We start from the raw sequence: 18,510 nt of genomic DNA, 5'->3' as shown, positions 1-18,510 counted from the left end.
TGAGACATTATGTATGCTGGAGCTTGTTTAAAATGAATGTAGAACAGACTATGGTAGTGGTTAGACATTAAAATAACATTGTTACAAATTACCCTACATTGTGATTCTGCATATTCATGGTCCCACCCCATCTTCATTAGATGGCTGAGCTTTAGATCCTTTCCAAACTTCCAGCAGTTTCTAATAAACAAGGAGGGATCTTTTTTTCCATTTCAATGAAATGAGCAGATATGGAGAAAACCAGCAGTGGAGCCTTTTCAGGCATTTCCCTGGATTTTTTCCCAGTTCCCGGTTCACATATCACTCCTTGCCCACTGTACACTCTTTAATTCTTTTTATATTGTTTTGCTTCAAATGCCAAGCTGTTTTTCTACTCTGTGTAATTTTCCAAAAGCACAGTTTGAACTTTTTTTTTCTCCAGGAGAATTATATAAAAAATGTTTTTGAAAGTCTTTCTTCAATTTATTAATATTTGATAGACTTCTTGAATAACTGCAGCTACCATTTGAAATGTGCATGTGCATGTATATGCATTATCTTTGGAATATTATTTAATCTTTCTTGCTCTAGGCAGGATTTCTTTGGAACTGAAATAGCAGGACTCATGACATGATTATACTGTGCCTTTTGGTTTTGAGTGTTTGTAGTTCATTCAGTCATCATCTTGGTCACTACTTTGGGATTGAATCTCAAACTGCTTCCAAGACAATTTGCTTTAAATATTCGTCCCCTGTGAATAATGTTGCCCAGATCTCATATATTACTATTTTCATCCTGATTGCTGCAGATTCATGTTTCGAATGAGAGATTTCAGGCAACCTACACTTTCTGGCTTACATGAGCACTTGTTGTCCAGATCAAGTTCTTTAGGAAAGAAATTTCTTTTAGAAAAGAAATTTTGTCTAATCATTGAGCAGTCAACAGCCGTCAAGTATTTCAGATTTTAGGGCTTGATCTTCAGCTGGTATAAATTGTCAGGGTTTGGTTGAGTAGAGATAGCAAAATGCAGGTGCTGAGAATCTGGCCTGATGTTTTCAAGTCTTGGAGCAAGTTGCTCTTCACAAGTAGTGTCCCTAGCAAAACAGTTTCTTTTGCCTTATTTCATAACAAGTTCAGCTAAATTGCTGGAATCCAAAGCTGTCTTAAACATTTGATTGATTATTCCAATAGCGCTCTGTTTGGACAGCAAATACAAATGGTAAAGTCATGCCTTTATTCCTCTGCTCAGCAGTCCACTTGACCAGGCTCAGGCAGTTTAATGTTAACACTATGTATGCATATTTGGGTATGGAAACTTCAGAAGAAACCCCTTTTGATTTCCATAAAACAAAAACGTCAGAAGTCCATGACATGATCATTCTGAAATTCAAAGTGTTTTTTTATGTGTTTGATCTAAACATGTTGGTAATAACTGTAAGCATAGGAAGAAAAGGTCAGAGCAAACAGTCTGTTTAAAGAGATGGAAATTTTAGCTCAGGAAGGAGAGAGCAATACTCCTCTAACCAGTCTTTAGCAATGTGTAGTTACGTGTCTAAACTAAGGTAGTGGCATAGGAGGAGGATAGAGGAAGACAATATTCTTCCTCCTGAGAAGAATGGAGTAAGACTGACACTTTTAGAGAATAGTTCATGTTAGTTCTAAAAGAGAAAACTAAGGCTGGAGTGCTGAATTCTTTTAGATCAGTATTTGATTTCTGTTTCTTTGCTGTGCTTCAGCCAGTTCTTGTGGTGACAGTTAATATGTTGATGGTGACATCTTTGAGGTTACCTTCTGTGGTCTTGCATTGAAGATGCAGGTCTTCTGGCAGTAGAAGCAATTACAGCTGCTATCTCTTGGACTTCCCAGGTCTGGACAATAATTTAGTGTAAAATCATTATCTCTGTTTAGGTGAATGACTTATGTAAGAATTACAAGATCATTGTATGCTGTCAACATAGGACTGGGAAACTTCCAGAGACAGTGAAGTAAATCTAAATGCATACTTCGGTGCTGAGACAGTGTCCTAACTCAGAGTGGAAGTGATCTTGTAAAGCTAGTCTTTTTCCTCTGCCTACCTAAGAACATGTTTATTGTTATCATAATCTTTTCAAGGAGAAAATTAAAATTATGCTCTATATACAGTAAAACATCATATTAAGCTTTACATCTGCTACATTCAAGCCAATTTTTCAGAACTGCAAATGAAATTTTAAATGACTGTAACTTCAGCAGAACTCCATAATCTTTTATATCAATGAGTGAGAGTGGTATAGACATTTATTGAAAGATAAATTTTGAGGTTACTTTAAACTTTCAAAAGAGAGCACCATATTATTTTGATGATGCATTCATGTTGGCAACGAGTGGACAACGAAAATGTGTGAGTCTAATTTAGATGAGTATCTTAAAAGTTCATATGTATCACTAATCACAACACTTCACTGTTCATTTTCTGATTTACCTGTTTCTCTCCTCCTAACCTGAGTTAAGAATTTTTACAGTAGCAGGTATGACGTGTTTCCAAGCACCTTCTTTTCAGGCTCTGAGTAGTGGGGCTATTCTTACTGAAAGTAGCTCTTTCTTTCAACAGATCTACCAAGCTCTTCACTTACCTTTTAAAGATTATGTGAACTTTGAGCTTTTACATACTTGAGCTTTGAGCTTTGACTTATTTGAGATTTGGGCTTTTACTTTTGATTTGTTATCCTTCACATCACAAGTAGAACTTCACAAGAACTTCACAAGTAGAACTTGAAGAATTGCATTAATGAACACACACTGTTAATTGCAATTATGTATTCAGTGTAGATAGAGGGTAAATGCTGGTAGAATTGCTGTAATTTAAAATCCAGCTGTAAAGTCATGGTCAAAGTTTGTTTGTTAGTAGAACTTCAGGACTGTATTCTATCTAAATTAGCTATTGCAACCAGCTGGTGGACAATACAGCAAGATTCCTGCTTTATCCTCTCCTGAGTGGCATTGGTGTGACTGGTTACAAGAGGAATGCTAACGAGACCACTGCCAATCTCGAGTATAGTTCTTTCTGTCTTGCATGAACTAAGAAACTCTTGTTTAAATATAGTAGAATAGGATAAAGGTGTAAACAAGAGTCAGCCAAGGGAAAAAACTCAGGATTTTCAAAGTTGAACTTAAAGCAAATGCATCTGGTGGATTTCCGTCATCTCAATGCTTAATCCCACAGTCTGGGATTCTTAATTATTTAAGCCTTCTACCAAAACAATGTCAAGAAAGCTACACCATTAGTTGGCATGACTTTTTGCCTCTGAATGTATCACCATGAACAAACAAGCTTCCATCCTTTTCAAGTAGTATGTTTGCTAAGACTATGTATGAAAAGAATATCTAAAAATGCTTACTGATAGCCAAAAAGGTACCGTACAATGAAAATTTCAGTGTTTGTTTCCTCACACTAGATGGCCCTTCAGTGAAATGGCATGTCACTCCCCTAATGGGTTCTATTGTGTTCATGTTCCTATTTTATTTGGTGTGTTACCTTCACTGTACTGAAATGTGCAGTGAAGGAAAGATCAGGAAGGAGCTGCATTGAGCAATACCATGCAACTTAGCAGAAAAAGATAAAAAAAAATAGTATTGGCCAGAAAATTTTCATTTGAACTATATAAGAACTGCCATTAAAGTTCTTCTCTACTTCACAGAAACATCTAGCACCATTTTTCTCTAGAATTATTACTGCTATTCTTGACTTTTTTTTTCCCCTGATTTTATATTTATGTTATAGCACTGCAGTAGTTCATTATATATATATATTAAAAAAAAAAAATCCTAATTCTTTATATAGGTCATAGTGCCAAAAAGTCACAGAAGGTTCAAAATTATTTTTATCAACTCTCACTGTATGTTTGAGGAAGAACAGATTGTTGTAATATTCATGCTCACAGGCATGGTGTCTTCATAAGCAGTGAATCGTCAGTGTTTTTGTCCACATGTTTATATGATTTCCATTGTGCCTACTTTCTGCTGTTTTAAATATTGAATGCTCAGTAGGCAATAACATTTTATTGCTTCTTTCTTTAATAATCATGACCACAAATATAATTTCCCTCTGTAAAACACTAGCCTTTTAATAATGATGTGGTTTTCTCTGTATTTTAGAAATCCTCATCCTGACTTCCATTTGGGCATCAGCAATTATTTTCAGTCCTGTTCTGCATGCACTGTTCTCTGTGGTAGAATGCATGCATAAAGACCCATGTTAGCAAGTAGACTTGCTAGATGAAATTCTAGCATTTGTAAGCAACTGGGTTTTTTGTTTGTTTGTTTGTTTTTGTTTTGTTTTGTTTTGTTTTGTTTTAAATGCAGTCACTGAATGTGCTTCACCAGGTAAAAAAAGACAAAAGTGAAAAGTGAATTCCAGTTTAAAAAATCAGTTCTGATTCTCTAATGTAACCCTGAGATTTGATGTCCATGTTAAGTTGTGCGAGCACTGTGAGAAAGCCTGGTCCACCTGTTCCCTTTCAGGATGGTATGAGTAATACCCAGGTGTTTTTATCTATTTTTGGTGATACTAACGGTAGAACACGTGCTGGTACCTGTCTGTCTGGCATGCAGTCAGTCACTATTTAAAATAACTAAAAGTCTAGGACCTGAAGAGTTATGAGGTGGTTTCGTGGAAGGGTGGGATCTTATAAATCATTAAGCTCCCCCTGAAAGGTTTTAATCTCTTCAAGGGTCTTCCCAGAATTGATGAGACCAAACGGTTTTGGTACTCCACGGACGTCACCCTTCAAGAGGGAAGAGCGGATGAAACTACCTGACCCTCTCAGTTCATTACAGACATAATGGGGGAGGCCAGTTTCAGGTCACCCAGTGTGTCTTTCCAGGTCCTCTAGACCATGCAGCTTTACCTCACGATCTCACTTTCAAAGTCAGCCTGAATGTAACAGTATCATCATGGTTGTCTGACCTCTTTCCATTTCCCTGAGAAAAAGGTAATATAATGACTTACCCATCACCAAGTCTGAAGCCTTTTGATAGAGGTTCAGAAGACGTGGAGGAGATCAAAAGCCTCTAGAGCTGGATTAGTGTAGGCCTGCTGTCTTCTTCTTAGTGACCTTCCCAGAAAGCAGAGATTAGAGCCTAGGAGGTAATTGGTGAGGCCATTAATCCCCAGTGACATGTTTTTGAGCAGCAGCCAGGCCATAGGATGGTATTCAACAGCCACTGTCTGCGTGCTCTCTCTGAGAGGTACTAATGAACCTTGACAGTAAAGGAGAAATGCATTTCGTACTGATATGTCTGGGTCTACTCGGCTGGTCTCCAAGAGGAGGTCTCCACAGGTACCACAACCCCAGCACATGGCTGAGACTTGCGCTGGGGGATGACACCTGTGACTACAGATGGTGACGCTCTACTCTGGAGGACAGCTGTTAGCTGAAATAACCTGCAGCAGTTTTTAATAGAAGTGTTCTTCCCCTATTCAAGTAACAGAGAGCTATGGGTTTGCTACTAAAGCCAAGGAATGGTAAGGGTAATTCCTCACCAAACTCCCTGTCACTGGTGATTCTGTAGCTGCAGGTAGTGGCACATGCAAAGAGCAGTTTATGTGTCTTGTTGTGGTCAAGTAACAAGATCAACAACAACAACATTTTCTTACAGCTTACCCAGTATATACAGTGGCTCTCAGGCAGAGATGGGGTGGTGTCCTTTCTGTGTCTCCATTACAAGTTAGCCAGGCTTTGTCTCAGTCATTTTCCCTTGCACAGAATTTATCATACTCACTTTCACAGCAAGGGGTATTTAAGGAAGATCCTTCTGGAGTCTCTGTCTTTTCCAGACAGCATCTCCTTGAAGTCTCAAAATTTACTCATATTCTAGATAAAATGCTCCTGTGATTCTTGTTTTTAAGACTTGTCTCTTTCCCTCCAACATAGCAGTTATTAATAGGACAGTTATCTACCAAAAGCAATTTGGAGCTTTATTCTCTATATTAAAAATGTCTCCTTTCACTTAAAGCTCTTTCTTTTTCACTACTTTAATTCCATTAACTTCAGCAAAGTTTACTTTCGAGTCTGGCTTATTTATTCTTCCTGCTTTCCCTGTCTTTTGAAATGTTTGTTTTGTAAATGCACTTCAACCTAGAGGAGAGAGAGGTTTAGGGTTAGAGATATAATCCTTTCCTAAATCACCGTATTTTATCTCATGGGATCAGAAGCATAGCCCACTAAATAAAGATTCAGACAACATGGTTTGTATTCAGGTTTTGAAGTGGGTTAGCTCCACAAAGTCTAGAGGAAACCATTTACTTTGTTTTCACCAAATGAAAAATACAGTTATAGCTGAAAATTGTATACAAGAATTAAATATAATTATTGGTCAAACACTATATCAATCTGTAATCTGCAGTTCACTATGAAGTAGAAGGAGGACATGGTTTCAGTCTTTGGGTTCATTCCCTTTTGTAAATTCAAGTCAGACTATCAGCATGAATTTGACATTGCTTTCACAGTTTATGCTTAAACACATCCCCTGGCAAATATCTTGCTTTTCAGATACCTTAAGCCTTCTGCAAGCAAACAAATCATGGAAATTAAATAGTAATAAAGCTGTTGATAGCTTTGTATAATAAATTTTATCTACTATTTAAATGGCAATTATTTCCAGAAACTTGGCAATTGTAGCCATACAAATGATGAAATTGATTCCAGTCACAGCCCATCTTTCTTTAGAAAGGAAATACCAGTAGTGTTTGAAAAATGGATTATTAAGAGCCTTGGTTTGCTCAAGGTGGCTCATATGTTGTATTTGCTAACACAGCATCTTGCTGGAAGAAAATAAACGCAGCTTTTCCTTAGCCCAGATTATTTTCTCCACAAATCTTTGGAGCAGGAAATAAAAAACATCTAATAGTTCTGGGGCATGTGGAATTAGTTTAAGAAAAGCTGAGCCCTGATCCTTCTGACCGCCTCCACTTTCCTGTGCTGTTTTGTCTATTCCTGCCTCAGAATATGTCAACAAATTTTCTTTAAGTTCAGAAGGTACAGGGAGGGTGGAAATAGTGATTCTTTTTCTGTCTCCTTCTGTCTCTTGGTTTTCTTTTTTTTTCTTTTTTTTTTTTCCTTTTTGTGTGTGTGTGTTTGTTTTAAGGGGATGATTTAAAGCAGATGTATTTTCAAAAAAGGTACAAGTTTGTCTTGTAAAATATTTGTTAAGAAAAATAGCCTCAGGACCTCTTAAAGTAAACCTTGTTGAGTTCTATAGATATCACAAAATGTACTATTTTTGTTACATTGACATAATTCTTTTCTCACACAATTTGATTATAAATCAAGATAACTTTACAGAGAGGACTGAATCTAAACTGAAGAGACAAAGCAGACAAATATCTGTGATTTCTGTATGGCTTATTGCTTACCTTTGCAGTACTAGAAAACAGATTATTCATATTTCTCCAGTACTGGAAGTATGTTTTACATGAATGAATAGAAGAGATATCTCTTTCCTGATAAAAAATGAAATGCACTGGATATATGCTGTACCTCCTCGGAAGCTGTATACCTGAGGACAATAATATTCTCAATGCCAAGGCTTCAAGGGTGTCATAAATACTACAGAAATTATATCAAAAATAACTCAGTGTTGCTGTACAGCACTGGATATGGTTGCTATTGGTGGCTGTGATTATGGTCATCCACAAAAACACTTCTTTGTGATGTAAATAATTATTGCTCTTAACTGAGAACAGAAGGCTTCTCATGTTGCTTGAGAAACTGACTTTTCTCTTGTCTCTGAGTTGTTTTGTTTTCTTAAATTACGCTCCATCACTGGAAGTAGTTTTGCCATTCCTGTCTGTCTCTCTCTCTCTCATGATTGTTTATTTTTCGACAATCTGTGTTTTGTAGCTAAATTCTTTGAACATCTTTACAAGAAATCTTGACAAAATAGTTGCAGAACCAGTGTCACTAGAATAACTTCAGATGAGTTAATGTTAAATGATGTTTTCCTCATCCAAACTGGTTTATAAAAACAGCAAAAATAACAACAGAATAAGTGAACCAACAGACTGGCTGCTAGTAAAGCATCAGAAAAAGAAAAGAAAAACGAAATGCAACCTATGCTCCTTTCTTAGGTACTGGACTTCGGAGTCGATTACAGAGAACAATGTAGTATGTGGGTTTTGGTAGCAAAATGCTAAGGAACTCTTTTATCAAATATTTTGCTGCCTTTTGCAAGTCTTGAAATATTTTTCATTACATTTCTTATTTTGAGAAAACACTAATTAAATTTGAACTAGATAGTGTAATATGTCATTGATCCATTGGAAATATTGAACATATAGTTTTGACTTTCCATGTGGCTCAGGAAAAAATAATAAAAAAAAAAAAAGTCAATTTTGTCTCTGGGGCCTAATTTTAAGCCCATCTAATTCTAATTTTGTGAGAGTACATTGGGCTTTGTGTGGACTTGATGTTACAGCCTGCCTGGGTTTAGAGATAGAAAGCTTTTTGGGGAGAAAGAACAGACTGTCAGAGCAGGAGGAGGCCCTGGTGAGGGAAGGTCCATGGAGGGCATTGATGTGCCATGCAGCACTTTGTTGGTGTCATCCACACCACCGATAGATATATGGTTCTTCTAGGAGGCAAAGTCTGCTCGAGTTGGCAGACAGGAGGACAACATTTGCTGTTGGCAAATCTGTCAAAGACTACAGTAAACATCTTAATGAGGGTGGGAACTTTTTGGAAACAAATGGTCACTCTGTTTTTGGGGGAAAAAAAAATAATAATAAAAAAAAAAAAAAACACATTTTTAAGAGGAAAAAAAAAAAAGGAATATTGGTGTTAAAGAAAAGAGAAATTATGGTTAGGCTTTTATATTTCCATAAATTGATGGCTTTAAATCTGATAGCATGTAGAATACTAAGTAAGGAGATAATCAAATGGCTTCCTAGAACGATGCCTCTCCTGCATCTTTTTGTGGCTGCCATTTTCTTAGCTTCTGGAGCCATGGACTGCACTGACCATACAGTGAAGGCAGTCAGAGCTTTGTCTCCCATACTTTTCATGAACTGGAATGTTAATACAGGAAAAGGGGGAAGAGAGAAGCATGCTCACTGTCCAAGCAGAATGGCAGGCAGCATGGACGCACAATCGTGGCTCTTCTGGCACTGCTGTGCACATGGTGGGAACCAGGCCTCAGACCAAGCCGTGAGAGCCTCAGGTTTCCCATGCAGAGCTGCTATCTGCCTGGCACATGCATCAGCGAGATAACAGGCATCCTGAGAAAATGCTTTATTCCACCTCCTGGCTCTTGTTGCGTGAGAGGCTGCACAACGTAGGTAGTCAGCACCCTCAACACATTTATAACCTGGAGTCCTGGGTTACTGAAATGCATGTTTAGGAACTGATGCAACAACAACAAAACCATGTGGTACTAAGTATATATACAACGTCTATTTCTGATATGCACTGTTTAAAGGGTTTAAAGGACAAAGGGGTAAATCTGTAACACATGCACTTCTGAAACTTAATGGTTGGATGCATGTCATGCTTCCTACAGCCAGATATGTTTTATATACAATTACTACAATTACTACTTTTTTTTTTTTTTTTTTAGGACAGTGAAAAAAAAGGATTTATGAATAAACTGTATGCGATCCAGGAGGTGTGTGTTAGTGTCCAGAACGTCCTTGATGAAGTGGCTTCCTTTGGAGAAAGGGTAAAGAAGTAAGTGCTGTTGTGGGTGCTGCATTGCTCTCTAGTACTGTTCATATTTCTCCCAAGCTGAGAAGCAAAGTGTTAGACCCTCTACTCCTTACCCCCCCTCCTTTTTTTTTTTTTTTTTTTTGAGGTGGGGGGGATGGATTCCAGTTTTGGCCAATCTGTTGTTAAAACTCATCTTAATTTACTTTGTTCTATGGCAGCTCTGAGTTAATAACAATCCAGTCATGTTTGTTTTGGAATTTGGAAATGTATTAATTGGGGAGAAAAACAAACAAACAAACAAACAAACAAAAAAAACAGAAGTAAGGCACTGAAGTGAAACAGAAAGAGAATCTTATTGTAAATCCTAACAGTAGTTATTTAAAAGTACTAATAAAGATGCAGTTTTGAGAAAGGAAATAAGCAGAGCTGAATCGGGGTATCAGAATTTAAGGACATATGTATGTTCAGTTGCGGGAAATGTTCTATTTATGTAAGTTAGCAAAACCTTTCCTCCTGGATTATATGTAATTTATAACAACTTATACATGATATATAAGAATTGCCAACAAATTTAGACATTAAGCAAGAGAGGTTTTGAGATTTATGACAGGAAGTTTGGTGTATTTTTGGCATGGTCACTGAGCAGCAGTCTAAGGATTTTTATTTGAGATCAGAAGGGTTCCAGAAACGCTGTCAGCTGAGAAGCAGGGACAGAATTGACTTGGCTTTCTGCCCTCCGAAAGCTGAGAGCAGAGCCTTGCAAGATGAAAAGTTGGGAGCAGAGCATTCACAACCTCCTTTCCACTGCGGGCAGGAAGGGTATGCAGAAAGGTGACCTGCGGGCCGTACAGACTTAGAAAACCTTCACAGGAGACTTTGCTATAAAGTTTCTGCTGATGCGCTCAGCACGTCTTAAAGGAAAGTTAAAGCTGTGTATTTCTGCTTGTTTTGGGTATGCTCTATGAGCACAAGGCAACCTTTTTTTTTTCCCTTCCTTTTTTTTTTCCACTGCTCCATGCAACATGCCGTGCCTTGGTGTTCCCAATTATGAGACCACAGCTCATGCAAAAGGATATGGCCCCAAAATAAATAATGTGTGTTTTAAGGGAATTTTAGAAAATTGATACATTGGGTGGAGGTCAGCCTGCAGGGAACTTAAGAGTCATCTCTCCTCCTGTTCTGCCTTGCTTTTTTTAATCTATTAGCAATGGCAAACATATCAGAATCAGGATAAAGAGGAGGTTGCCACTGATGTGTTTAAGAGCAAAGGCTCTAATGGGAAAACCTGGGAAGCATTCCCGTGGGGACGCTTCCAAACAGGCTGCATTCACAGCAGCAGAGGCAGATGTAAGCACATTATATTGCACAAGTTTTCCAGACAAGCAAAATGAGCCTCTGTGAAAGAAGTCTTTTATCAAAAGGCTGCTTACGGAAGTTGCCTTGATGATTAAGTTTCTCAAATCATGCACTTTGGAGGTGGGGTTTGTTCTATTATATACCAGATGAGAGGAACAGAATTTTCTAAGCAGAGTGAGACCGAATCTTCCTATAAATCTTTGTAATTTGTTCCTAAAACTATAATGGGAAACCTGTACTGAATGCTGTGCTAACACAGCACATAAGGAGGTTTGCTAAGTGAGGAGCCAGTGTTCCCACACATGGCGTGTCTGTGATCCATTGCACAAAGCCGAGTCACAGGAACATGAGCAGACCCTCAACCTTCTGTTCATCCCAAATGCATGCAGAAGAGGGGGAAAGAGCAGGTGTCCCCTGAGGAGAAAGGGAGTGATCCTACACCAAGTGACACTACATAATGTTCACTCTGGAGACATGTCAAAATTGCCAGGGAGAAAAGAAGACAAATAAACACAGGAAGCCAGAGCTCATTATGAAAAATATGGCTAGCAATTCAGATAATTGCAATTATTCAGCCAGAGAAGCCAAAATAATGTAATCACACTGATTGGGCATATAGTTAGTGGTAATACTTTAAAGAGTATCATCAAGCTACTTAGAGCCAAAGCCACATTTTCCTTCTGGATAAATGTCATGCTACACCTTTGACATGGTGGTGCCTTCAAGAAATGATCCCACTTAGCCCAGCTCCCTTTCACTGGAGATCCCATGGGACAATATGTATTAATTGGCCATCTGGCCTTTCTCTCTTCCTTGCTTGCAGAGGTTGGAGGGCCACAGCGTGGCTGTTTCAAGACCTATTAGCTTTCACCTCCTCCCTGTCCATACCTCAACCTCTGTAAAATGAGGTGATCAGCAGTTTTTTATCACACCATAGAGTTTTGGAGCCTTATTAAGAACTTTTTTAATATGGGGCTTTTTTGTAAAGTGCCCTGAAACCCTGATGGGATCCCAGAAGTCTTATTCCTTTATTTGTAAAAAAACATGCATTTGATTTGATTTTATCTGGAATGATCAAGTTTATTTCTTTAGCTTTTCCTGTAATGTACTTTATCTTACGCCACTCACTTTTTTACCTTCCTTCCTTTTCCTCCTTCTTCATTTTCCCACTCAGAGTAGGTGTTTTTGTCTTTCTTTCATCCTCTGCTGTTGCATTATCCCTGGTTTTGGGACCAATTGTTCTCTCCCCTCCTTTTCCCTAACACTTTACCTACCCCTATTCTGGTCAGGGGAAAATGAGTGGAAGACAAGGACCTGTGCTGCCTGCACATTTGCAGAGACAGAAAATGTTTGTTTTGTCCAGTGCCTGGGGACAGGCACTAAAATTTTCATAAAGCCGAGTAGTGCTTCCTCTGGAAGACAGGTGCAGCTGGGCCAGGGAGAGGTGCCATCCAGTGGGGAAGTGGGTGACACTGGGACCTCCTTCTGTTTTCATAGCATCATAGAATGGCTCGGGTTGGAAGGGACCTTAAAGGTCTTATAACTCCAACCCCCTGCCATAGGCAGGGATGCCACACGCTAGATCAAGTTTGGCAGGGCCCCATCCAGCTTGGCCTTGTACACCTCCAGGGATGGGGCATCCAGGTCCAAACCCTTCTCTCGATGGTGTCCAGCGCCCATGCATTCATTTGTAGTTTCAGTTCATTGTCATCGATGGAAACTGGCACTCCTTCCCCTTCCTGCCCACTATTCGTTCTTTTATTGACTCTGCTGGGTGACCAATGCTCTGACTTTTATTAATTTTTCACTTAGCACATTCAACTGGACTGTTCCATTCTTGAGCTGGCTGGCAATAGTTGCCCTCTGTGTGTTCACAATCATCCTGTATTTCATTCCACTGAGATACATTGTCCTTGTCTGGGGTAAGTAAAGCCTTTTTTTAACTGTCTGCACCACTTAGAAAAAATGTTTTTTAAGGGATGAATTATATTGTCAGTACTTTTCTGTATTTATGATCATGAAGCTGCTCCGTGATGGAAACAGACAGGTTAGTTAAAAATCACAACTGCGTAAAGATTTAGGCCCACCTGCAAAATGCATTTTTCTTGGCTGGCATTCTAGACTTCATCATACTATAAACATGTAGCCATGAGGATTCTTCATATATCAAAGTGTAGCTTTGTCTAGATATTACTCTGATTTATTTTCACCACTTATACACAAACAGAGGCATTTCAATCTATATAGTGCATTTAGGACAGTATGCCTTTTTTACTGCAGTACTTTATCTTGTGAAAGTGTATGTAAACGTAGCAACAAGAAACCTGTTTAAAGGGTCACCTTTAGTCTGACAGAAAGGTGCATGTGCTATCTGGCCAGTTGATAATGAACAGAAACTGAGAGGGTGGGGCAGGGGATTCTGGGGAAGGGAGGGGCACTGTGATTGAGCCAAGCTCTCATTACTTGTCCTTACATTTATCCTTTATACTGATTTTAAACAGTACCATTACTTCATCTGTTGTAAATAATGCCATAAGTCTGCATTTGTTCATTTTTAATACATCTTACATCACCAGCAGCTGTACCCTTACTCACTCATATAAACCTGTGAAGAGTTAAATCTTTCTGAAGAAAATAATCATGCCTTTATGTAAAACAAAACAAAACAAAACAAAAAAACTTTTGAATATTCAGGACACAACGTAAAATCATTGAACTGACTGAATATTATTCTTATAATATATCAGGCAGAATTATTACTATTCATACAGTCTTCACAAATCAGTGTATCAGAATATATAAAATTGAGAAGGATCAATAATGAAGATTTTAACAAAACACAATATTGAACTGAAAGAAATGACTATATGGGCTTAGTGTTAAGAATTGCCTCAGAATTTCATTAATTCCCCAGAAACCCAACATCACTTGGGTGCAACCCAAGCTCTTAGTTTATTCCCAAAATTGCATGGTTCCTCGCAGAGACAAGATGGTAGGTCTTTTGTTTAAAGAACTTGATCAATGTCCTTGTTCTGCAGTTTCTTGGACACATCTTGTACACTCAATTTCATACATTCCCTTGATTTCATGCAAGAAATTAAGCTTATAATACCCCTCCAAGACCCACAAAAGTATTAAATCTGCATTGTTGTGTGAAAGCCTATACTGACACCTATCCCTGGCAATACCTTGGAAGGTACTACACTTACCCACAGATGTAAGCTCATGTCTCTGTCTCAGGTAAGCCAGAGCCTTGACTTCCAAACTCGAGTCCATGCCTCCCAAACCATTGATGAATAGCAGAATCACTGTTTTAGATGCACCTTGCTCTCTTCCCCTCTCTCTTTCATTTCCACCTCTCACAACTTACCTAGTCATACAACTTCTAGCACCTTTGGCTCATTAGAGGTTACAGTTTCATGGTTTTCATATTCATTTCAGTTTAGGCAACTTCTTGTTCAGCATATGTGTGGAGATACCTTCATTAGGTACCTCCACATACCTTCATTTCCCTTGCATCTTGCTGGGAGATGGGAGAGGTACTGCATAGCTGTTGTTCCAGCAACCCAGACCTCCTTGGGGATTGTACTGGGTCTGGCTGGAATGTTAACTTTCCCGGCAGCAGCCCATTCAGTGCCGTACTCTGTACTTGTAGCTGGAACAGCAGTGTTATCACACCAGTGTTGTGTCTACTGCTGAGCAGCAGTGGCACAGCATTGGGCCTTTCTCTAACCCTCCTAGGGGGTGGGCAAAAAAGTGAGGAGAGAAACATCACTAGGGCAGCTGACCTAAACCAATCAAAGGGATATTCCATACCATGTGGTGTCACACTCAGCGATAAAAGGTGGAAACAGGAAGAAGAGGGGAGGGGTGGGCTCTCGTTGAGAAGACGTCGGTCCTCCTCTCGAACACCGGCTGCGTGCGTTGAGGCCTTGCTTCAAGGACGTGGTCAATCATCGCTCATTTGTGGGAAGTAGAGAGTAATTTCTTTCCTCTGCACTTCCATATCGCTTTCATTTATTTTGTTTGTTTGTTTTCCTCCCTTTTTCCCCTTTCCCTTTTATTTCCCCTTAGTTAAATTGTTTAGTTCATGGTAGTCTTTATTTAATTATTATAATTATTTTCCTTTAATTAAATTATCCTTATCTCAACCCGTGAGTTGTTCTTTGCTTTACTTCTCCCCCTCCTTATCTAAAGGAGGGGGAGTGAGAGAGCGGTTGTGGGGTTTAGCTGCCCAGCACGGTAAAACCACCACAGGGATGTAATGCGTTAGTGCAGAGCCATGTCTTGCTGCATGAAGGGAGCAGGTCTCCTTTCAAAAAGGTCTCATTCCAAACAAATGCCTGTTTTCTCCGTTATTTTGTTTTTCTAGCCTCCCCTGTGTACAAATATTTCTTCATTCTATGCATATATCCTGCACTTAAAAGAAACGATTGCTGTGGTTTGAGTTTCCATAGGAAACCAGGCCACTCTGTGGTAGCATCTGCCCATTTCATTCTTTGGGGAGGTGTGTGTTTTCTTTTGTTTTGTTCTTTTAATGAAAATTCCTCCATACTGTAGCTGGGCTTATGTATAGTTGTCTTTCTACTGTGAATCCACAGGGGCTGCCCATTTTGGCCTGCCCTGGTAAGAAATCCTTGGTTCTTTGCTTCCTATCCCTGTTTCTCCCTCAGCAGACTGTTGGTCCTTGAACTTGTGCTGCATCAGCTCCAGTGGAGTAGGAACCCCCTCTGCACTCTAATCCCATTCATAGCAGTGCACGGCCCTGGTAGCTGCTACAGCTGTTTATATGAGAGAATATAAAGAAAATAACTTCAAACTGAAAAATTTCGAGCTTTTAGAAAAGATATAATCCTCTAGTTGTATTTTACTTGTCCTGTAGCATCCTGGATCATCTGTTCCGCTCTTCACCTTTCTCAAGCCCTGGCTGTGATTTATTCATGCATATGCTTTCACAGGGAGGCTTGCTCTTTTCAGTATGAGTAACAAATGATAAGGCAAGGCCAAAACAAGTCTAGAATTCACTAGTGGGTGGTCTAGTGGCCATGTGCAATAGACAGTGGGGTAGACCTTGAATTTCTCAGTAATTTGCTGGTGTAAAGAATCTTCTTTAACAAATGTCTTTGAATCCCACATATTCTTTAACAGTACTTATTGTTTAATCTAGTGATAAAAGGATTTTGGTGATCTCCTGTCTTAACCAAATTGCTGAGAATTCATTCAGTGGACACCCCTGACTATTACCAAGCCTACTGCTAGTGCACTGTGTCCTGAAGCTTAATGTCCTTGCTAAAGCTTTCTGAAAGGCCTAGGCACCAAAGACTTCTTGGAAGATAAACGGGATTATCTTATCTCTGATAGCCCTTGATAAATTACACAGAGCAGCACATTTTCAAATGCTGTCCTAGCTTTCTGCTGCTCAAACAAGAATCTGTCCAGTTTGTACCATTCCTGGCCATGATTTAGGTGTGTGCTCCCAGAGCCCACACACAAGATTCTTGCATGAATCCGAGCTGGTATGCTGGTATGTCATGGTATGTAAACAAGTTTAAGTTAAAAGCCTACTTTTAGCTTAGTTTGGGGAGGATTTTCGTGGTGCCTATGAATGCTAATTGTCAAACTGTAAGGCTATGAGGTCTGGAAGAACCATTGTGTCCATTGGATGTGCCATCAGATCATCTCTATCTGTCATCTTCAGACAGAAGTTTATGAAATCTCTTCTTAAGCCTTCACATGATGAACTGCTTCCCATCTGATTCACCATCCATAGCATTAGAAAGATGTTCCTTGCATCTAGCCTGAGTTTTCTATCCTGCTAGTAAGCCCTCTGTTACTTGTCCTATCACCACAGAGATATTCCTCATTATTCCTCTCATTCTTCCATCTTCTGCGTCATAACCATGGTTTCTGTTGTAAGGGGAGTTCTCAGTCAAATTTGTTTTAAAGACAGTATTAGAGGAATTAAGTACATCACTTTACCTTGAATCACAGGGAACCACAACAGCAGATAATGGCTTTTAGAGCTTGAGTTTATGGTTTATGCATTAATTAGTTAATGCTACTCTCAGACTTTGAAATTGATCCTAAGATCTTTCTCAGTACTTTGTCATTAAATATATACACAGTTTAAAAAAATGATGAAAGTAACATGTGAATGCTCACTTTTGCAGGCATCAATAAATTTACGAAGAAGCTTCGAAGTCCATATGCAATTGATAACAACGAGCTGCTTGACTTCCTGTCCAGGGTTCCTTCAGATGTGCAAGTGGTGTGTATATTTTTAAGGTGTCCATACAATTGCTAATTTAATATATAGCATCATCATTTTCTGTTTTTTGTTTGTTTGTTTTTGTTTTGTTTTAATCTGATTGTTTTGATTTGACCTTCACTTTCTTTGGCACAAAAAAGAAATTGAAACTCAAGCTGGGGATAGTCTGTGAACCTTAGGGAGTCTGTGGTACTTTGTCCAGTGAGGAGTTAACTACTACCTCAGTTATACTTAATGGGAAATCAATAAAAAGACAAGTATTTGGGAGATGGTAGTAGGTGCTAGAACTTGTGTTAAGCAGCCTCCAGACTGTGTACTGTGAATCTTATTGGGTTGAGGCACTGCAATTTTGTTGTTTTTTTGTTGGAAATGTTGCTCCCTGAGGCCACTAAGACATGCAGACAGGCAAAAGAAGGATCAAATGATGGAGGAGCTGCACATGGGTAGAGTCACCAGCAGGCAGCTTTGCTCAGTGTCCCAAGTACTTCACAGCCTGTTTTTTCTAAAGTGAAAAATTTTGGCTACAATTCAACTGTGACCATAAAATTCTTTAAAAGTGAGCCAGTTATGAATTATAAGCTTTTATAGTGCAGTACACAACCCCTTGTGAAGGTGCAAGCATTAAGATATGCTGGGCACATAAATCATCTCCAGTATCATGAAGATTACATGCTGTCCATCTTTCTAGGTAACAATTTCGGTTCAGAGCTGGCTTGAATTGGAAGCACATGTGCATATGTCCAATCTGAATTTGACCCCCTCTGTGGTAGGCCTTTGAAAATAAGTATGTTTTTAGGAAAAAGATTGCAAAGAATATTCATCCAAAACGTTAAAGGTGATAGTCTTTATTTTCTGTTACATCTCACAGGGGTATTAAAAAAAAAAAAAAAAATCTCCAGGCAGAATTTTCCTAATGGTATTTTTTCTCTTACTTTAGGTCTGTTGTTCTGTTGTTGTTGATTCACAGCTGTATACCCCATATAGATTGCAGGGGGATAGTTTTCATTTTTTGTTTTCTTTTGTCTTGGGAAAAAAAAAAAAAAAAAAAAAAGAAAAGAAAAAAAAAGAAAGAAAATAAATAAAAAGAAATCTTTCTTTCTTCCTTTTTCTTGCTGGTGGCCACCTGACCAGTTTCTGAACATTGTGTTTAAACAGGTGCAATATCATGAACTGAAACAAGATCCCAGTCACAGCCCAAGCAAGAGGAAGAAAAACAATCCTGGCTAG

At 38.8% G+C, this 18,510-nt stretch overlaps 1 protein-coding gene across 1 annotated transcript in view; it reads left to right on the top strand.

Annotated features, from left to right (window-relative positions):
* Positions 1–18,510, top strand: part of MCTP1 (multiple C2 and transmembrane domain containing 1) — a gene marked incomplete at both ends in the record, with an annotated part of 279,396 nt that extends 260,886 nt beyond the window's left edge. Inside the window, 4 exons of the mRNA XM_084304750.1 lie at positions 9,571–9,680; positions 12,828–12,937; positions 17,186–17,283; positions 18,439–18,510. Of these exons, the coding sequence (XP_084160876.1) occupies positions 9,571–9,680; positions 12,828–12,937; positions 17,186–17,283; positions 18,439–18,510 (390 nt within the window). The remainder of the gene's footprint in view (positions 1–9,570; positions 9,681–12,827; positions 12,938–17,185; positions 17,284–18,438) is intronic.

Source organism: Netta rufina (assembly GCF_964035555.1).
Source record: "Netta rufina genome assembly, chromosome: Z".
Classification (NCBI taxonomy): Eukaryota; Metazoa; Chordata; class Aves; order Anseriformes; family Anatidae; genus Netta; species Netta rufina.
Note: the sequence above shows the minus strand (reverse complement) of the source record. Positions and strands in the feature narration are given on the sequence as shown.